The sequence below is a fragment of the Dryas octopetala genome, chromosome 3 (genome assembly GCF_963921425.1).
Source record: "Dryas octopetala chromosome 3, drDryOcto1.1, whole genome shotgun sequence".
NCBI lineage: Eukaryota > Viridiplantae > Streptophyta > Magnoliopsida > Rosales > Rosaceae > Dryas > Dryas octopetala.
The window spans coordinates 27,303,086-27,326,440 of record NC_141368.1 but is presented as its reverse complement, the minus strand read 5'-3'; the positions used below and the strand labels follow the sequence as shown (position 1 = coordinate 27,326,440).

Below are 23,355 nucleotides of genomic sequence, written 5' to 3'. Positions count from 1 at the left end.
CACCCACCCCACCAGTCCGCGAATCACTCTCCTTCCCCTCTCTCTCTGGGCTCGGATTTACGGTGTTCGACATCAGCAGACGTCGATATCGCGTCTGGGTTTCGAACGGTGAAGCGGTCTTCTGGGGTTTGTAGATCTTGGTATGATTAAAAGTCCATTGGACCGAACGGTATCAATGGCGGCGAACCGGTCTCCGGCGACACAACGGTCGCGATTAGATCTAATGCCCTTCAATCTGTTCATCTTATTTGCTGGAACAAAATCTATTACAAGAAGCATCAATGCTTTTAGGAAACAACAAATATATAAATCATTGTCGAACAAACCCACAAGCAATTTACTGAGATTGCATATTTTGAGTTTGAGAAATATCTGCAAAGCCCACAAGCAATCTGTTGAGTTTACATATTAACTTATCCATGCTTGAAATTATGATTAGATGAGTTTAGACCTTTAGACATGGTGGATGCTCCTTATTGGTGCAAAACTCGTGGCTAATAATCAGTTCATCACTAACCTGAGCTACCTCATTGAGGATTACGGTAATCGTGGTGTCGCCAAGGGGAGATAATTAAGGTCCTCCTCAATATAATCTACGAGGATGTCTTTTTGTCCAACTCATGCCTTTAGGCCTGCTCTTTACAATGCATTTTAATTGGACAAGGATTTTGAAACTACTAATTAATGATGGAATTTAATTCCGTTTAAAATTTTAGAATTTGTAAACATAATAGAATTACGATACAGAATTTATAGTTGTATTTTTTTTGCATCAATTATAAATGAGTGATAGTGATGGTGACAACTAAGGATGATGCTTTTGGTGAATTGATCATGATAGTAAGGGTGATGGCCCACATGCGGTACATGGGAGAGATGGCAGCGGTGGTGGTGGTGGCGGTGGCTACGGCGTGGTGGTATTGTGGTTAATTGACAAGGTGATGGGTGGTTAGGACTTATTTTTCTTTTGTAAATTGAAATTTTAAATATGACATCAATTTAAGTGAAATTTAAATTTAAAATTTATAGTCCTCAAATTCTAAGTTTTTTTTTTCCATATAGAATTTACAAAATTCTGTGTTTATAATCCAAACAAGAAAATTAGAACATATCATTTCTTAAATGATGAGTTTTGTCTAAATTTAAATTTTTTTTTCTCCATCCTAACACACCGTTAAAGTCTCTGAAAAGTTGTTACTATTTCATCTAAGTGATCACTAAATTCTAGGGGCTGGTCATCCTTTAATTTCTTCTCAACCTACATATGCATAACTCTGTATTCCTCTGTATTCCTCTGTATTCCTTGCTCCTAACTTCAGACGTACTTCTCATAGATGAATAATCCATTAACCTTGAGATCCTTGAGGGGTTTAATGACTTCTCTAAGATCAGAGAATGCGAAGTATAGTTCTTTTGACATCTTGAAAAGGCATACTTGTTGCCTTAGTGTAACAGGTCATGTGAATATCATATATGCAACTATGACCTTTCAGCCGTTTCCAACAAAATGTGACATATATATGTTGATGTAGTTTGAGAATTAAATCCTAATTCCCACCGTCAAGGTGTACAAGCAATAATTCGATGAAAGATAAATAACAAACACGACCAAGAAAACAAAAAATAATAAACCAACAATCACACACAATCACACCGAGATTTGTTACGAGGTTCGGCAAAATTCCTTCCTACGTCCCCGGGAGAGATCTCTGTTCTTCACTATGAGAATAATAAGTATAAGATTACAATTGGACTAAATCACATAACCCAATCCCAAATCCCTTGTACACCCTTTCACAAAGTGTTTCCCAAGAACCCTAGATCTCTCACCCAAGATTAATTACCTAATCTTGATCTCACCTATTCTAAATTGTGTGCCTCCCAAGAATCCTAAGGACTTGCTCACTCCAATCTGATTCTCTCCCTTTTCTGGTGCTCTGTCTATATATTAACTAGCCTTGCAGCAGCCTATTTATAAGTTTATAGGCTGCGGCATATAATAGGTTACAGTTGGGAATTCCTTTTCCTAGTAGAATTAGGTAATAGGCCTAATAACTAATTATAACCTTGTACACTTAGGAAAACTCAGAACTTCCTTAACTAGGAAAAGCCTTGCGCAAGCCTTTTAGCATTCCTAAGAAAACTGTACCCAACTAGGAATTATCTAAAACTGCTACTTTCCTATTTTAATCACTTTCCAGAAACATTTCGGCGAGCCAAACACAACAATCTCCACCTTGGTGAGCATATCATGCAAATTACTTTGCACCAAATACCATTGGCCTTGATCTTGTACCAACTACACATAACCCGAATCAAGAAACTATGGTCCACCCTTGATTCGCACGGCCAATACCTATGTGCAGCTGCATCGTGTAACCAATTACCGATTAGCACCGAAGAGAAGCCTCGATTCACCCCCTCCTCCAGTAGGATCTCCTTTCTCACCATCGTTTGAACCTTGGAAACATGTCACAACCGTCTCTGCTGTACCCACAAACGAGACCTTCCTCAAGCGCTTGATTTCTTGTGCATTCCGTTTCCAACCAACCATCGAGGTTTGAGTTCCTATCAAACGATATAGACCACCACACTTCTCTCTCTTCATTAGGACCATGCTTCCATGAGTAATTTTCATGACTCCACCTGCTATCAAAACCAGGTAGCCCTTGGAATCCAACCTACTAAAGGATATCAAATTCCTTTGTAGCTTTGGGACATAAGCGACTCCACCCAAAGAATGCTCCACCCCATTAAACATCTTGATCTTCACCATTCCAACCCCCATGACATCAACTTTGGACCCGTCAGGGAAAGAGAAAGATTCTCCCTTTGATTCTTGAAACTTTTCAAAATATTATTTCCTAGAGCATATATAGTGAGTAACCCGAATCCAATATCCAATCACCATGAGAAGAAGTGTTACCTATAGAGACTGTGAGAAGCTCTCCAGATTCATTATAGTCTGCTACTACTGTAGAGCCATGACCATCCTTCTTATTCCAAGTCGGACAATCCTTCTTTATGTGTCCCCGCTCTTTGCACCTATAGCATTGCCAACCCTTACCACTACCCTTTGATCTAGCCTTGCTATTATCACTAGAACCCTTGGTAGTTTGCCTTCCTCTTTGACCATGAGCAACAAATAAGGAATCTTTATTCTCAACTTTCTTTCTCCTTTCACTAGACAAAGAGAGTTGACTCGACCTCCTCGATCTTCAGTGTATCCTTACCATACAAGAAGATATCCACTATGTTGTCATATGTATCAGGAAGTGTGGTTAGAAGTAAGAGGGCTCGATCTTCTTCCTCAATCTTTACCCCTACTTTTTCGAGTTGATTCAGCAGTCCTTTGAACACGTTCATATGATCCATGAGATGTGCACCCGCTTCCATCTTCAGCTTATATATGTCCCGCTTCAGATTCAACTTTGTGGCCATAGACTTCTGAGCTAAATAAAGCTTTTCTAGTTTCTTCCACAATTTCGAGGCAGAATATTCATCTATATTGTTGATAATATTATCAGCAATATAAAGCCGAATCGTGCTCACACACCTGCACTCCAAGTCTTCCCAGTCATCATCTGTCATCTTTGCCGACTTTCCTTCTTCCTTTCCCTTCAAGGCGTGTCTCACGCCTTGCGATACTAGGACATCCTTCACTCTCTTTTGCCATAGAGTAAACTTACCTCTTCCATCAAATTGCTCCACCTTAAAAGATGAAACACTACTACTTCTCGCTGCCATGACAAACTACCCTTGATCGATAAACACGGAACCACGATCGATGAACACGAAATATGGCTCTGATACCACTTGTTGATGTAGTTTGAGAATTAAATCCTAATTCCCACCGTCACGGCGTACAAGCAATAATTCGATGAAAGAAAAATAACAAATACAGCCAAGAAAACAGAAAATAATAAACCAACAAGCACACACAATCACGCTGAGATTTGTTACGAGGTTCGGCAAAATTTCTGCCTACGTCCCCGGGAGAGATCTTCGTTCTTCACTATGAGAATAATAAGTATAAGATTACAATTGGACTAAATCACATAACCCAATCCCAAATCCCTTGTACACCCTTTCTCAAAGTGTTTTCCAAAAACCCTAGATCTCTCACCCAAGATTAATTACCTAATCTTTATCTCACCTATTCTAGATTGTAGGCAGGAATTTTGCCAAAACTGTACCCAACTAGGAATTATCTAAAACTGCTAATTTCCTATTTTAATCACTTTCTAGAAACATTTCGGCGAGCCAAACACAACAACATGCATCCATAGGTACTGCATCACACATGCATCCATTGTATGGAGGATAAGGCTCCAATCTCCATCCGCTTGTGCAATCTTCATATAGTCAATTAGTTTGGGTCGAGTTCCATGGATTTGGAAATATATATGCAATGCAACCTGGGCCCCAAACTGAATGTGTCGTGTTGATAAAATAGCAGCCTGATTGAACCCATGCATTGAAAGATGGGAAACTAAGACAATTCGAATAGATTGGGTTGGGTCAGTTGGGTTGCTCAGTTCCTCAGTGAAATGGCAGCCCCTACATAAATGAAGAACTAGACAAATAGTAAGTTAGTAACTAGTAGGCTAGTCCGAAGACTTAAGAGGACCCGCTTAGTAACTAGAAAGGAAGTTGAAGCTGAAGCTCTTCTTCTTCCTTTTTGTTTTTTAAATTTGCTCTGCAATAAGGTTTTTTTTTTGTTGGCCAAGGTCTCTGCAATAAGTTTGAATGTGCATTATTGTACTGCAGGTTTGTCGGGGAACTGTTGTAATGCCTGTGTCTCCTAAAACAATTGCTAACTTTATATATTTATGCTTGCTTTGCCTCTACTCTTGACACTCTTTAAGAAACCATGATGGGTTGTTTGTGATGACCTTGGCCTTTAATTTACCATGTACATTTAAATTATTGATGAATGTAAAATATTAAAATATGAGAAATTTGCACAAGCACTCGAACTATAAAAGGTGTGTGCGTTAAAACAAGAAATAAATGTGTACTTCCAAAATTTTCTGGAAACACTTAGATGGCAAAATGGTAATTTTACCCATAGTAAATTAATACTAGTTAAGACGAATCCGTAAGAATTTTCCGTATATTTTTCTGACTCCGGAGCTATTTTTAATTAATTTTCAAAGTTTCTAAAAATAGAAAAATATAAAAAATCTGAAAATAAAAGAAAAGAGGTGACACGTGGTGCACGCCATGTCAGCGTGTAACAGAAAAATAGATGGGATCTAACGGTAGGTACATTGCAACACGAAACAAAGTTTATATGGCAATTAGTAAAAATATTTTGTTTGGGTAGTAAATGCACACACCCCTTATAGTTTGTACCATAAATGTGCAAATTTCTCTTAAAATATTTATCACTCTGTTGTCTTTTAGGTTTTTTTAATTTGTTATGTGGGGTTTTAGATGCCATCTTCTGCATATGAAACTCATTGTCTTTTGGGTGTTTCAAAGTAGTTGCCCTATCTAGGGTTGTGCATATTGTCAAATTTAATTTCTAGTTTCGAGTTTGATGCAACTCTAGCTGAAATCTCTATTGCTGCATTTGTTTTCCCCATAAAGAGTCATGGTTCTTTGGCCATGGTGAAAAAATGATACGATGAGATTTGTTAGGAACCACTGTAGTACTAGCACGCATATTTTGTGCACAAAAAAGGCAGGCTGCTACAAGTGCTAAGGAATGAAATTTCGAAACTTTCGGCGAAATTTCGCCGAAATTTTTGTTTTTGGGGAGCCTCGAAATTTTATAACATATCCATTAATTTTCAATAATTTTTCGGCGAAATTTTCGAAATTTCGAAGCTGCCACACGTGTATTTTTGTAAACTTTCGTCGAAATTTTGAACCCATCCATTTTCAACATTTCCCAACCCTCCCCGGCGACTTTTCTGCATTTCCCAGCCCTCCTTCCTCCGACTTTTCTGCATTTCCCAACCCTCATCCGGTGACTTCTCTGCATTTTCTAGCCTCCCTGGCCGGCTTCCCCCCGTGACCCTAGAACACAGATCGACGACGAAAGAGAGTGAGGTGACGGAGATGCAAGAGAGAGAGAGGAGAGAGAGAACTGAGAAACAAAGATGAGGAAGAGGAGGAGAGAGAGAGAGAGAGAGAGAGAGAGAGAGAGAGGAGCAGCGACACAAAACTGAGAAAGAAGAGTGAAAAAATATGTGTATGACTTTAGGGTTAAGTGGTTAACAAATATAATATAATATACTCAAAGGTTTTAAGCTTTTTTATTTTGGGAAAGGCTTTAGCTGTAAGCCTTTAAGCGGGTTGGACACTTCGACTTCAACACTCAATCATATTAAGTACTACTCTTTTTTTTTGGCCATCAGCATATTGAGTATTTGTATTACAAATTGGTGGAAGTAATAGGTTTTATAATTTTTTAGAGTTCTAGAGTTTTAGGAATATCGAGTATAAAAAATTTAATAATAAAAAAATATATAAACTAAACAACTATATAAACATAATTATATATTTTTTGTACCAAAAAACACATAATTACATAATTTATGGGTATTAACTAGTTTAATTAAAAAATTTGTACTAAAACTTTATACATTACATATTTAAATATGTTTTTTTGTTAGACATTAGGGTATTAAAAATGTAATAAAACCTAATTAAAAGTTTAAAACAATATAAACTATAATATGGTTTTTTTTTTTTTAGAAAAACTATAATATGGGTTTAGTAATTTTATATAGGCTTATTCATACCATTACCCCCTATAAGATACACTTTTTTTCACTTTGTCCCCTGAAACTTAAATCCTCTCAGTTTGCCACCTGAACTTCACACAGTTATTGCAAAAGACCCTATACCGTTAACTCTGTCAATTTTTCTGTTAAAAAAGCTAACGTGGCACTTATATGACATGGGTGATACCCTTTTCTAGTTATGTAAGATCTATGTGGACAAAACAAATTATAAAAAATTGACATGGATCTTATTATTTTTTAGTTTAAAAATTATTTTTTATTATTTTTTTGTCCACATGGATCTTACATAGCTAAAAAAGGGTCTCACTCATGCCATATAGGTGCCACGTCAGCTATTTTAACGGAAAATTGACACAGTTGATGACATAGGGTATTTTGCAATAACTGTGTGAAGTTCATGTGGCAAACTGAAAGGATTTAAGTTTCAGGGAGCAAAGTGAAAAAAAAAAAAAAATGTATCTTACAGGAGACAATGATGTAAATAAGCCTTTTATATAAGTTTATAAACTAAATATCACTATGGAGTATTTAAGTTTATAATTTTATATAAGTTTAATATAATTTAGGGTTTAGGGAGTGGTTTATTGTTTATGGTTTATGGTTTAGGAGGTAGGGTTGAGTAAATTTAATAATATAGGGTATATGGTATATAGAGAGTATAGCCTTATAGTGTATATAGAGGGTATAACCTTACATGGTATAGGGTATATGGAGAGATATAGCCTTACATGATATATGGTATATAGAGGGTATATAGTTTAGGGTTAAGGGTATGAGGTGTTATTTATATAATTATTAATCAGTGACCCATTTTTCTAATAGTATTTGCATCCAGCGCACATTATATTCACCTTATATCACATGAAACCTACTATATAATTTGGTTTCTTCAATATTTTTTATCTATGTAGTACATAATATGTTAAATAAATATATGGTCGTTTTTGTCTAATTTTATCGAAATCAAAATTTTAATCGAAATTTTCACAAAAATTTCCGTCAAAATTTCCATCGAAAATTTCCTCGACATCAAAATTACACTCCTTGGCTACAACCAATAAACTTGCTTATATCTTTTAATTAAAGCTGTGTCCTATAATATATAGTTGAGGACATGTGGAAGATGTGATAGAGGAAAATGGATATTTATAGCAAATGGCTGTTTGAAAAGGAATTTTTAGTTTCCAATTTTGTTGGCTGACGACATACATGATTTTTTTTAAAAAATAAATTTTTTTTTTTTTGACATATATGCTTTGTACCTTTGTTGAATGAATTTTTATTTTAGTTCAAAGGAGATTAAAGGGGGAGGAGGAGGTTGGACCTCTGTCTTTAATCTTTATGTGTGGGATAATGAATAGTAAATTCAGAGCAATGGTGTTATAATTAATTGCAAAGTTGATTGGCTACATTGTGGACTATTCCCTTTTTTTAAAATTCTTCTGCACTGAATGACATTAATCAATTGGGTCGAATAAAGTTTTTCTATCATTTTTCCATCAAAAAAAGAAATACAGGTGATGGGCTTTAAAGATTTTATGCTCATTTTTCCTTTCCTCTCGGCTTTAAAAAATTAAAAGAAAAAGGTCATTGGGGTCAGTTGTACTAATGAGCTTAACCCTTTAGTTTACCATGCGCACTTGAACATTGTTGATGGTTAATTAACACCAAAATTGTTATTTAGCTTTGCTTTCAATACATTCCATCCCTTCATAAATGAGTACTGATATTTGTAATATGAGTAGTGTTAGGAATCTTAAATTTGAATCTCAAATAATGTGTAACATTGTCAGTATTTTATTAATTCATACATAGTTCACTTTAAGAATTATTTATTTTACAACAAATAAAACATAACCATATATAATGATACATCATTTGAAATCTAAATTTGAAATATAAATTTGAAATTCTTAATATTATTGTTGTAATATCTCAAATAATATGTTGTGTATTATCTCTCTATCTCTGATAGAGGTAAGGGTCTTGGATGCTTTCTTTAATTGTGCTGTAGGTAGCATTGATAAATGCTGTCCATGCTCCCTTGTCCAATGGAACATTAACGTCTGTGCTTGGCTTAGAGCCACTGGTGGGGAAAATCAATGAGATCCCTTGGATTTTTGACAGCCATTTGTGCCATTGAAAATTTGCTGCATAGCTGTATATATGGTGCCCCACAGCCCACTTTGGTGTCCTTTTTCATTTCCATTATTAGCAAAATATGTCAACTTCCTCTATTCAGCAAAGTTTTTTGTGCACATATGACATATCTGGTGGTTCTTTGACGGATGCTTTTTTTCTATATGTTGTTTTTTAATTTCTTAGCTATATATTTCTAAATTCCACTAAATTTCCTTTGAAAATGCATTTAAAAAAAAAAATTCATCCTAGAAACTCCACTATTTCTCAATTTTTCTTTCAACTTCCATATAAAGAGGGACAGTAAATCTCCAATTTCCATCCAAGAAACTCCAATATTGTAGGATCTACCTTATTGAGAATATAAATCTTGCATCAGAAATTTTGGAAGTCATGCCATTGAGTTAAATGCTCCAACTTTAACATGGTACCGTATAATTTATTCACATGTTGTGTCTAATAAAATTATGTTTCTTTTATATCACCAAATATAAATTATTCACTTATTTGGCTTAATTTAGTCACATATGAAGGGATGTGTTGAAATATAAAAATTTCAATTTCAAAATCTTGTGCCACAATATATAAAATCTAGAAAATTGCCTTTTGGCCCTTAGATGTTGATGATTTCACTATTTCACTATTCAAATCTAGATTTTCTATCATTAACGTGGTTGTATGTCATATAATTATCAGTACTGCTAGATATACCACATTTTTATACCATAATTTCATACCACCTTATGTGGCAACTTACATGGCATTCATACATTGGATACTAAAAAATAAAAAGAAAAACCCAAAAAGAAAAAGAAAAACTCTGTTCAATAAAGTAATGACACGTGAGATGGTATAAGAATGTGGTATAAGAAATGTGGTAAGTATAGCATTATTCTATAATTATAGTGTACTAAAACAGCCCCAAAATATCTTCAACTTCTCTAACTTTTTTTTTTGTCAATTCAACCTCCCCAACACGAAAAATTATGTGACAATTTAAAATAAAAAATAAAAAAGTTAGTTTTCTAACAACATCCAAAGAAAAATAGGAAAGTCAGAAACATGTGGAGAAAATATGGGCAACTGAAACAGTGAGAGAGGCAAGGTAAAACTGAATGATGTCATAGTGCAGAAAGAAATGTGAGCCAATAGAGGAAATGCATACATATATAATATAACATAAGAACAAAACATGAGGGAGACAACAACTCTTGCATTATGGCCTAATGTTACAAAAAAAACAAAAACAAAAACAAATTATTGAACTGCAAAAAGGTACGTTCCCAGACAAACCGAAACTGATTCCATTCTTGTCATCATCCATTCGTGAACAAGAACAACTACCACATATATGTATATGATGATCATCACTAAACCAAACCCAACTTTATGTAAAACTAGTATTAGCTATCTATTTTTATTGTGGATATTTTATTCTCATAGCACCTTGTTTAGATGAAGAATTCAAACTCAGTATTTAGGCAAAACGGGTATTTGAAAAATGGTATCTCTAGTTTCCACCAGTTTGGGCCTAAATTTAACACCTAAGCCGAATTAAGCAGAAGTAAGCCGAGAACGTTGGTTTAAGGTTAGATAAGATGAAATTAAGGAGTCAAGGTGACTAGATAACCTTTGTCTGATCAAAATGAGGTTGGACAAATACGACCTGCACGTAATGCACATTGCGGCCACATTGACCTTGGCCGGATTTGTCTTGGTAGTGTTGGCCTTGGCCGATTTGGTGTTAACCGTGTTAATGTCGTCCTTGGCTGCGTTGATGTCGTTTACGGACGTGTTGGTGCTTAGTTTTTTTATATGGCCTGACTTGGAGATATTGTAAAACATGCCAGCTTTTTTGGCCATATTTTGACACCGGTTGGAATATCAATGGGAATAGAATTTGAGTAAGTTAGTTCAGGCAAGTTACCTTTGGGTTAGATCGAAATGGTACAATGACTTTGATTGAGACCAGAATGTTTGGACCTAAATTTATCCTTGGTCAAAATAAATCTGGCTTGTCTAGATCAAGTGAGGCTAGCTAGCTTGGGTAAAATAGAAGGTTGGGCTATTTTTGAATGAAAGGAATCCGACCTAGTTAAATGGAAAGGTTTGATATAAGTTTAATTAAAACATGAGTTGTATCTCAATGAGGCTGACCAGATTTGGAAGAGTAAGTTGAGATAAGGGTAGGCCAAACTTGTTGGTCATGAAAAAATAAATAAGACGATGACCAAACTTTTTTTAAGTAAAATAAAGGCTTAATTGTGTTTTTACCATCCAAAGTTTTAGTTAATTTTCATTTTATCACCCAGATGTTTATTTGTCTCATTTTACCACCTACAACTATTCTTTGTGTCTCATTTTACATTTTTCCGTATATTTCGTCAATCAAACTATCAAAAAAGCTGAGTGATATGGACATTCATGTCATTTTGTCCACTTGAACACAAAATAAATAAAAAATTCTCATATTTTAAAATGATTGGTGATGTGGCACCTTCTTGGCTATTATGAGCCTATTTTTTGCATACGTAAGTTGCCATGTGTACAAAACAATTAATAAAAAATGGTAAAACTTCTTTTTTTGCAAAAAAAAAAAAAAAAGCTAAAATTTTAAATCAATTAAACAAAAAAAACTCATCTTCTTCCTCCAAGCACCCCCACCCCACCCCAAACCACCACCAGCATCTCCTTCCTCCTTCCCCATCCCCCACCCACAGTCGCCGACGACTTCCCCAAAAATGGTTGCACTCTTGGTGGCCTCAACAAGAGCACAATCTCCGACATCATCACTAGCCAAGTCACCATCGACGGCTAATCTCCGGCGCCTTCTCCACTAAGCACTCCACCAATAGATGCTCCTTCAACAGCGCCTGTTGTCGACTCTCACCTTCTCCTCCTTAATTCATCTTCCCCAATCTCTCCGGCCACTTCTCCCTCTTCACTCTATGCACTGCCATCGGAAGCTTTGCATCGGCCAATGATGGTGCCGTTTTGACTTGGTTCACTGTCGCCGGTTCTGTGGCGGTTGCGGTTAGGGTTGTTGCAACTGTCTTCGTTATGTAGAGCGAGGGTTTATCGACTTTTAATTTTCAATCCATGTTAGCCCTACATCTTTCATTATTGTTTGAGAAATTCAATCTCATTTTTCTATTATAAATGTCTCCGATGGAAGTCTTTGATTAATTACAAGAGCAAAGGGATGAGAGGCAGAGAGAAAGAAGGGAAGAAAGAGGAGAGATGAGAGATGAGAGAGGAAGTGAAAAAGAGAGTGAAAAGGGCTGGTGGCATGTTGAAGCTGGCTGGAGAGGGTGGGGTAGGGTTCAGGTGAGGGGGGCTGCATTTGGGTTTTTTTGTTTTAATTATTTTAGTTTTTAATTAAATTTAATATTTGTAAAGTATGAAGATTTTTAATTGATTTTTTGTCCAAGTGGACAAAATGACATGAATGCCCCTATCACGTTAGCTTTTTTAATAGTTTGATTGTCGAAATAGACAGAAAAAGGTAAAATGGGACACGAAGAATAGTTGTAGGTGGTAAAATAGGACAAATAAACATCTGGGTGGTAAAGTGGGAATCAACTAAAACTTTAGGTGGTAAAAACACAATTACTTTTGTAAATGCGGCCAATAAACACAAGTACTTTTGTAAACATTGCCTAATAAGAGGCCAGGTTATTTTCAAAGAACTTGATCAGATTATTTTCTTACCTGATGAGCCCCACCGAGTTATTTACTAGGAGGTGGATTAAATTTCTTTGTTGCTAATTGTTTCCCCTAAAAATCACGGCAAAGATGGCTGAATCTTTAGCAAAGAACCACTGTAGTCCTTTTAATAATTTGCGGGCATGCCACTGCATGGCCAAAATGGCCAGTCTAGAGACTGAATTCTTTTATCTCTTCTGCACCGAGATCTAACTTCTAACCAAACTAATTGCGCGGCGAGCAAAGAAACACAAAACTCACCTAGGTTCTTAGTGCCTTGATTCTTAAGGACTTCTAATTGTAGTTGGTTTCTATGACTCGATGTTCAAATTCGTAAGTACGAATGATTGTGGCTTGTGTAACAGGGTTAATTGTAAAATAATGAATCTTGATGAAGAAAGTATGAATGATTTTATCATCTCTGAATTGAGTAACGATGCGAGTTCTAATAACAAAATTCATAAAGAAAATAGTAAAGAGAATGGAAAGCAACAACTTAAAGAAAATCGATACTAAGATAATAAGATCTTAGCAGACCCAAAAACAAAAGGAATTAGATCTTAAAGAACTAGAGAATTTAAAAGAAACGCTGAAATCCTTGAGAATTTTGGAACTTAAGTTGTTGAAAAGTTTGTGCTTGATTTTTGTGAGATGTATTGAGAGAGAGATTTCTTCTTCAAAGCCTTGTTTATATAGTGATCAATTCCTAGGGTTAGGAAACCCTTTCCTATTTACTCTCGGACTCCTCTTTCCTTTCTTTACGCCAAAGTTATTGCTCTCTTGCCTTTCCTGGAAATCCTACTTCACCAAGGACTCTCGGCAATATAGGACCTCCCTTGTTTAATCTCTCCGACTTGGGCTTGCTTGTATAACAAACTTGGGCTTAGGCGTCCACTGGGCTTCAATAACAAAACCATGGGCTTGGTTGTGATCTGTTCGATCCATTTATTTTTATTGTTCATTACAAAGTCATTTTCCCAAGACTAGAAAAGGACCTAGGCCAAGAGGCGATTCCTTGTCTGGCCGTATTATCGCTTGATAAAAAGCAGATTTAGCTAGGCACAGTCACCAAATCAATCACAATCAATTTTGTTCAAGCCCAAAATAGCCTTGACCAGTGCCAGGCACACCTCGCATCAACCATAAAAAAGGACCAAAGGCTTTGCTTGGCCACCCTTGGCCAAAAAATAGAAAACACCACTTAAATATATGTCATTTTCAAAATCTTACTGCTTCATCACCTCACCACCACTTTCATTGGCACTTGCACTATCTCACCTCCATCATCATCAATACCACCACCACTACCACCACAACCCTCACCCGCCTCATCATTGCTTGCACCATCATCTCGCTTCCGTCCCTGCCATCACTAACATCACCGCCACCACTGCCACCTTGCTCCTACCACCCTACTTGCTAACAAAACCATCACCCCCGTCACCTCCATCACCATCACCACCACCACCACTCCCACAGCCCCCACCATGACCACCAACACATGTACCACATACGTTACATTTAAATTTCATCATGCTCAATAGGTTGGTCAAACAATAAATTTTAAAAATTTCAAGACTTTAAATTCTGTCTTTTTATTATTTTGAAAAGAATCTCTTTGTCAATCGTCATACAATGTCATCTATAAAGGGACATGCACTGTTTCAAGAAAATAGATGACTAAATTGTTAGGGAACTACCCTAAAATGTGAACTACCCTAAAATGTGATGTAATGAGCCAAACCATTAATGTTTTAGGTCTCACTTTGCAAAAAAAAAAAAAAATCAATTGTAAATCATTGATTCATGTGATCATCAACATAAATCATTGAAACCATAGTCTCCATAATTTTTTGCCTCTTATATAATTACTTTTAAAGAAAGGCACTCCTGATTGGTATGTATACCATTTGAATGGAATGGGCAGCCGATATCTCATGTGATGACATGATTTTGAGTGTCTGCCCATTGTGGAATATATGGCATGTAAATGGGTCCAAAAATTGATTCCACCGTTTGTCTTCATGAAAGCTCCATGCACCTGAGATCAACCCCAGTAGCCTCCTAAATAGACCACAATATATATTATATTATGACTTCTTCATGAACATAAAATAAAATAAACAAATGCATATATGATATATAAACAGCACAGTTCAATTTTTATCTTATTTTGAAGAATTGATGGATCTATAGTCAAATTCAGCACTTGATGTTGGATTATTTTATAGTATTAGAGGATAATGTTCTCTTATAAAACATTGAATCTGGATCACAAATTTAGTCAACAATTAATTTGATGAAAAATTCGTATTTATTTTCTTGGCTTAATAGCCATTTTGCCCCTTCAACTATGACCCAACCCCCAAACTATATAAAAATTTGATTAACTTACCCCTCCAACTTTTAAAAATAGGCTATCAAGATTTCATCAATATTTTCGTCCAAACACATGTTACTTGTCATGCAAGTGAGGGTAAAATAGGTAATTCATGCCTAAAGTTAGGATAAAATGACTATTATTTCTAAAATAAAATAAAAAGATGATAAAAACAAGGAAAAAGCTTAACAAAAGAACTCCACTTATACCCTATGGGCAGTACTAGAGTGCCTACGCTATTTTGCAATTAAGGATGCCACTTTCACTTTGATTAACTCCAAATTAATGTTTATCTCTATTAAAAATTTTCTGTCAAATCCATCAAAACATCCATTAAAATCGATCACGTGACCCGCACGTGATCCATTTTAGGAGCAAATTTGTCCTCTCCGTCACTATTAAAAAACTAATACTTCAAAAATAAAGAACTAAAGAAAAAAAAAAAAAAAAAAAAAAAGGCAGAGGGATGAAGAACCGTTCCCACCCCCTACCCCCGACCCTCCTCACCTCCACCCCACCTCCCTCCCCCTCTCCGGCCACCGGCTGCCGACCCCTCCCTCCACATCGATGACTCCGTTCCTGCCTGCGCTGGTCTCTCCCCTCTGCCACATCTCTCTTTCTTTCTCTCTCTCTCTCTCTGCCCCTTTCGTTTGCATTTGAATTTAAGTTTATATGCCTCTGTTTTCGATCAATCTTCTGATCCATTCTCTTGCAGGTTCCGTTTGGATGAGGACGACGACTACAAGTCGCCGAGAGAAGAGCGAGAGTTGATTCCCAACAAGAGTTGTAGATCCAGACAGCCTCCAAAGTAAATTAAATCGTTTTGTTTGCATTTGAATTTGTGTTTCCATATATCTCAATTCGTTTCTGATGATCAATCTTTTCTGGTTTGCAGGTTCTGTTTGGATGAAGGAAAGCTTGGTTTCCAGCGATTCCAAGTCGTGCGAGAACTCTTCCTTGCTTACCAGCGCTCGCGATGTTTAAGGCGGAGGAGATTCAAGCTCGCAAGATCAGGCTCACGTAAGAGGGGGTCAACAGCCGGTAGCCAAAGAGGGGGAGGGAGCTGGGGTGGAGGTGAGAAGGGTGGGGTGGTACTGCATCCTCCCTGTCTTTTTTTTTTTTCCTTCAATTCCTTTATATTTTTTATTTTATTTTAATGGTGATGGAGATGACAAATTAATTAAGATGACCAGTAATTTGGAATTCTCAATTAAAACAAAGTGAAAGTAACATTCTCAACTGCGAAATAGGGTATAAGTGGAGTCATTTCCCATATAGCAATAGTAATCTCCATCATGAGGAAATGCAAGTTCAATATTTATGCTTAAAAGCATAAATGTGTGAATGAGAAATTGATCTGAGACACATAAAATGGAAAAACAAAGTTACAAAGGTGTAGTTCCACATTAGAAAAGTTTTAATGATTTTAGCCATAATTTGGGTCTATTGGTTGAGATCTCTAGGGATACCCACTTTTGTGCAACGGGAGGATGACCTAGATGAGGTCCAATAAGACAAGCGCACCATCACCATACACCTGAAACTGAACACGTATGTATGGACCTACCTTGTTTATTCTTTCTGGACCAAAAATTATGTGTGTGTTGGCTTGTGCTACTCCTGTGTTCATGTATTCGGTCAAGATTGACGCATCTATCTGGATAGCACGAGTCGAAAGAGAACACACACTTGGTTGAGATCTCTAGGGATACCCACTTTTGTGCAACGGGAGTATGAACTAGAAGAGGTTCAATAACACAAGCGCACCATCACCATGTTGGAATATGCACTTATGCAAATCGTTTTATAAACGTATTGTGTATATTTCTAATATCAAAGAGCAAATTTGTCTTTTATGTTTCATCCTTCATATACATACTATATCCTTATATATATATATATGTATATGCATAAAAGAGGTCTATGATTTCATGTTAAGGGAATAATGTCCTAAAGAAGTTAGGACAATGAGACTTATATATCTTAGTACTTGAAGTTTAAACAATTCCTGATTACATGATTGATAACTAGACAATATCAATCTAGTAAAACCAGCATGATCTATCCCCGCTTAACGTTTAGGATAATCGGTCTCAGATTATCGGTGTAGAGACACTATGAGAAAATCATGGGGCTAATATATGGTTCACTGAACATGACCGATATAACGAATACCTATTATGGAGTATTACACACATGTCAACAGAAATTCGTTAATTCTTGATAATACGACTGGTCTCTATACTTGAGACGCCACAATTGTCCTGTGCATTCGGTCGCTATGCTTTAACTATATTATAAAGCTAGATTCCTAGAGTTTAGTCACAGATGTTAATTGGGTATCGTCACTTACGTATAGGGGTACGTGTGTGTTTAACATAGGATCTATCAATCCTGGTATTATGGGAGATGTTACCAAGAGACAACAGATGTTTAGATTCAGGAAACTTTGGCAAAGTACTAGATCATGGAATCAAGGTTTCATGGTTTCAAGAATCTCCATAAAGTTCAATTCGTCCATCTTTTCCTAGCGTGGACTAATTAGAGGTCATACATATTTGTGTGACTAGAAGGACCAACTGGCGGAGAGCTTGTGGATCCGCATCTTGGTAGGCTTCCAATCAAGAGAACAACGTATGAATCTTATTTTGTAAATCATAGAAATTATTGTATCATATCACAATCTGAAGCATGATTGTGTAAAATTTTATTTCTCACTACGTTTATATGATTAATTTTTAACACACCATACACCTGAAACTGAACGCGTATGTATGAACCTACCTAGTTTATTCTTTTTGGACCAAAAATTATGTGGGTGTTGGCTTGTGCTACTCTTGTGTTCATGCATTCGATCAGGATTGACGCGTCTATCTGGATAGCACGAGTAGAAAGAGAACACACTTGTGTGGGACCCATTTATTCTTTTTGGACAAAAAACCATAAACATTTATTTCCATGGTATAGGTGTGTGATTGGTGTGTGGGCTATTGGCTTGTGTCCATGCCTTGGACTGGTAATTAATATTAGAGGAATGTTATTCACCTTCTCCAATCTACTTTCTCTACTGATATTCTCCTTTATTATTTTCATTCCGCAATGTAATTTATGATCGGAACCGTTCATTTTTTAGATCTAACTATGAAGATCATCTCTACAAAAACTCAACCAAATCGGAAATCGTTTGGTTATGTAACTGTGATCAAATAAACATAAGGTTTTGTTAATAATTTGATTTACCATTTGTTTATTTGATAATGATTATATGACCAAATGATTCTCGATTTAGTTGATTTGTTGTAGAGATGATCTTCAAATAATTATCTAAAAAATAAACGATTCTGATTATGAAAATACATTGCAGAATAAGAATATAAAAAAGAAGATGGATAACATTTCCCTTATTATTATTGACATGTTATGTTAATCCAATTATTATTGACATGTTATGTCAGGATTAACGCGTCAAGTCATGATTAAGACGTCTTTAATTACAATTGATTGTTTGTATTTAATTATATCTAATATACTAATATTACACCTTTATTTCCAACAAAGTACAGACAAACAAAATGAGCCAACTAACTTAATTGTTAAGTTAATGATATTTTTCTGCATAATATTTGAGAAGTTTGAAATGTCCCTCTTAAATAAAAAAGAATTAATTGATTTCAAACAATACTTTGGGTCGAACCATGATTCATTAGAAAGGAGCGATTACTTCATCGCTGGCTGCGGGATGAATAAACTATAAAGAGCACCCATTTGTTTGTTTCTTTATGAAAAACGGTTTTAATGGGGTCAAAGTTTTACTCCTAAAATAGTTAATTTTTTTCGTGGATTGATAAATAATATGCTACAAAATAAAGAACAACATGATTTGACTTCATTTTTGTTTAATCAGAAAATTAATTATAGATTGTTAATGTCCAATATGGATTAGAAAATGTGTTTTTAGTTATTTTTTTAATGTGTTCCACCTTCAGGAAAGAAACAAAAAAATAGACAATAAAGTCAGCTAATTATTTCTTGGAAGGAAAATTGTCCATATTTGGTACAGATGAGAGCATCCAAACCTAGATCTACAAAATTTCCACTTTCTACCATGAAACAACTATGTTACCAACTTACCAACCAACAACCTAAACTCCTCATCTTCTCATTTACATACATACATAACATACATACATACATACATACATTATTATACATTATTGCATACATATAAATATATAATACACATGTACTTTTCTGATAGCTTTTCATGTCACTCAAAGGTCACAACCCCAAGAGAGACCTACCCAATGTGGTCCCCACCCAACCCCAATGGGCCAACTATCCAGGTACGCATGCCCACTCATCGACGTCATCTATTCTTCCACACAGCAACACTTCATCTCAGCCGTCCCATCTCACCATCTTTTTACGTCGACAAGTTTTTGGTGTAATAGTAATACCGACACATGATATTATTAATCTGTTATAATATACGTAAATAACGAATTTATATTTTTGATAAGATAAATAAATTAATAACATCACTTTTCTTTTCAATGTTGAAAGAAATTTTAAGTTCGACTTATATTAATAACACCACGTAATAATATAATAGATTAATGACACAGTCACACCAAATAGTTACTTCTAGAAATCCTGACACACCCTCTTCTTCTTTTTGTAATGAAAACAGCGACTAATTATTATACGCAAATGTTCCCTTCACCTCACCTCACCACTTTACAGCTTTTTATGGTTTTTCCATGCACACATAGCACTTTCCTATTGGACCTCTTTAACTTGCCGGCTTATACGTATCATTTATCAATTTATCGTCTCCTTGTATCGCCAGAAATAAATAAATGAAAAACAAAAACTACCAACTTGTCCATTGCGTGGGCCCCATGGCTCTCAAGTCTCAACCTTTCCCAGCCGAAATTTCCAGTCGCAAATTCCTAAATGACGGAAACCCCCCGTTCCCTGCTCGAATTTACATTTAACTGCCATTCACACTACACAACAAAAGAAGAAAAATACATAATAAAACAGAAAAAGCTGTACACCAACACCAACCAACAACGCATTGAATATCGTAAAATCACAATAATTTTATCATTTCCAACCAAAAAAAATAAAAAGGAAGAAAACACAAAAATTAAAATGAAAATAAAAAAAATAATTATCAGAGCGAATTTGATTTTCTTGAATATCGAAAGGGAGCGAGCGATCGGTCCTCTCCTCTCTCTCTTGCTCTAAACGAAGGTGGTCTTCTTCTGCTTCTAAACGATCGATCGCCGATGATCTCCGAGAGAGAGACGCCATGAGAGAATCGAAGCACAAAATCCTCTAAATTTATCATCATGAGAGAAATTTCAGAATTTTTAGTTCGATTACTACTAATTTTTTTCAATATTTTATAAAAATCAAACCCTGACGATCTTCGCGGCCTTGACCACGGGGTTTTCTCGCGCGATGGCCTCGCGACCCGCGGCCTTGTAGTCGTAGCTGCACACGTGGCGGTCGGAGTAACGGTGCTCGGCGCAGAAGAGTTCACCGCACCGGCACCGGAATCCGGTCAACCCGACCTTTCTCCGGCATCCGGAGCACCGGTTCACCACTCGCCGATTCGCCGATTCGTCCGATCTCGAGCTCTCCGACGCCGATGTTTTTCGACTACCGATCTCCGCCGCCGCCGGACCTTCGAACCGAAACGAGCTGGATCTCGCGCTTTTCTCGCCGGAAAACTTCAAAATTGTTGATGATGATGAAGAAGAAGAAGAAGTCGTTGTGGTTGTGGTGGAGGTGGAGGTGGTGGCGTTGAAGCACTTCTGACACATGTTGTTGGTGGAGGGATTGCCTGTGACGCCGCAGTTGTTGACGCAGTGCGTTAGGGTTTCAGGGACCTTGAACTCCGTCTCCTCCTTCTCCGTCCTCTGGGCCATTTCTTTGATTTTCAGATTCCGAGCTCTCTTTCTATCGATTTTGAATATTTTTGTGCGATCGAAAGAGAAAAGTGGAGGAGGTTGAGGTTTCTAGAGAGAAAAAAGTTGTGGTTTTTTAGAGAGAGAATATGGTAGAGAGAGAGAGAGAGAGAGAGAGGAGGTTTGGATGGGCATGAGGGGAGACAGAGAAATGGGGATATGAAGGGACTGAAAGGTCGGTAATGGCGATGGAATATGGGCCTCATAGAGACGCGTATAAAACATTTCTGCGATTCATTTTTACCAAAATGCCCTTCCTACTTTTCTCTGAGCAATTAATTAATTAATTACCTTTACTTTAAAAATAAAATAAATAAATATTTAAAAGAAAAATCTTATTTGGCTTGGCTTGGCTTGGCTTGGTTGCTTCTTGTAGATTGGTTCTGACGTGGTAATCGTCATTATTGAGAAAAGGTTATGTCCTGACAAGCTTAATTTAAGATTGGGTGGGACCGGGGATTTTACATGGACGACAATGTTTAGCCGTCGGATTCATTCTATTGGTTGCGGATGTTGCAATAGTCAATCACATATATTTTATTATTTATTTTTGTTTTTATGAATTGCACTTATAAACTTTAACTCTAATGGCATTAAAGATTAAAGATGAATTTGTTATATATGTGCCGATTTTCATTTACCCTTTTAGAATGATTTCATTATGTTATAAATCAATACAATATTTATATAATTTTGTGCCAAATTTATTGTATGTGTCAGTTATTTTTAAGTTTTTTCTCACAATATACACGTGAGTCTTATTAATATACTATAGATTACATTTATTATGTACATACATAATAAGAGAGAACAGCTATATATAAATTTTAATTACTTACAAATACATTTAGAAACAAGTAACAGTAAGAATTCTTTAATTAGAAGTCTAAAATAAGAAAGAAAGTTAAGCCAAATCTCAGTCGGTCGAAAACTTAAATAGAAAAAACTCAAACTGTCCACCGAGCACTTGATGGGCATTGCCGAGCTTTCGTCCTGCAAGCAAAATCATGCATCTAGAAGCAAAAAAAATGCATCTACAAGCAAAAAAATTCATCTACAACGAACTGCATCTGTAAGTTGCCGAGCGCTCGATAGGGCATAAGTTCCCTTACTCGCGCACGTACACAAATAGATTGAGTTTATACTTAATTTTTTATTTTGCTGTGTTTCCAGTTAAAAATCTTTCAAAAATTGGATTTATGAGTAATTTATTATGAGAACCACTTCCCCAAGTGACATATCACTTGGTCCCTCTCATTTGGTCATTTAATTTAGTCAAAATAATTTATTTTTTCTTTACTCAAAATAATTACCTACACTAGTCATTTTTTCCACCCATTGAGTTGTATTGACACCCAACTTTTTCTTTAATATTTTTTAAGAAGAGAAACAAAATACTTGATAAAATGTCTCCAAAAAATTGAGACATAGGCAATAGACTATGTTTAAGAATTTCATTCCTTTAAGGTAATATATGAAATTTAAATTTCTACCTACGAAACACACTATTATGGTCATTCTCATGATTTGCCATAAAAGCTATTATATAAAAAAAAATGCTTGAAAAGCAATTTCTTTCCTTTACTTATCCTAAATTCAAACAAAAGCTTCATCATGGATGCCTTGCCAATTTGGTATGACATCTTTATAGCCTATAATTTATCGTATAATGTAAAAGCTAGCATGTGTTATAAGATTTCATCTTCCTTTTCTTTTTCTTCACTCTAAATAAATTTAAAATACACAAATCGATCGTGAAATTAAGTAAAACTAAGAAAAATACAATAATAAATAAAGTGGTAATGAGAGGGATATTTCCTGTCATCCACTAAGAAGAAAGGAGCAAATATTTTATTGTTTTTATTGGTGCATGTTGTTGGCATTGTTGCATAGGTAAAATGAAAACAAGCAAAATGTACGCGATCCTAGAAGAATGCAAGTGGAAGGGCAAAATGGGAAACGGGAAAAAAATTGGAAACCCCACTAAAGAATGGTGACAACTGACAACTGACAAGGGCAATTTCTCGCGTCGACCTTTATAAGCCAAGCCGCCCTATCTGACCGCTTTCGTTTTCTCGCGACGCGGTCTCTCTCTCTCTCTCTCTCTCTCCCATCTCTGTCCTCGTCAGATGTACACGTGTGGCTGACACACGTCAGACGTCTCCTACCATATGCACCATTCAGACCTAACTAAGACGTTACAGTACTTATAATCTAGTTCCATGCTATGTACTTATGTCTGTTACATGATTTACAACTTTACATCATCTTACTGTCTTAGTATCTTCTATCTTAATATATATATATATAGCAAATTACAACAATATGATTAGTAACACTTAGGTTCACAAACTTATTTTTTTAATTTTATAATCTGCGTATCATTTAAGTTTAT

At 35.9% G+C, this 23,355-nt stretch overlaps 1 protein-coding gene and 1 long non-coding RNA gene across 2 annotated transcripts; one reads left to right on the top strand and one right to left on the bottom strand.

Annotated features, from left to right (window-relative positions):
• The first annotated feature begins 15,474 nt into the window (after positions 1-15,474).
• LOC147292182 (uncharacterized) lies at positions 15,475-16,154 on the top strand. The gene is made up of 3 exons (XR_015121537.1): positions 15,475-15,573; positions 15,698-15,790; positions 15,878-16,154. It is a non-coding gene; the product is annotated as an uncharacterized LOC147292182 (long non-coding RNA).
• A 3,915-nt stretch (positions 16,155-20,069) lies between these two features.
• Positions 20,070-21,097, bottom strand: SAP5 (A20/AN1-like zinc finger family protein). The gene has a single exon (XM_086238525.1). The coding sequence runs from the start codon at positions 20,919-20,921 to the stop codon at positions 20,403-20,405; it is 519 nt and encodes a 172-aa protein (XP_086094651.1). The 5' UTR covers positions 20,922-21,097; the 3' UTR covers positions 20,070-20,402.
• Between the last annotated feature and the right edge of the window lie 2,258 nt (positions 21,098-23,355).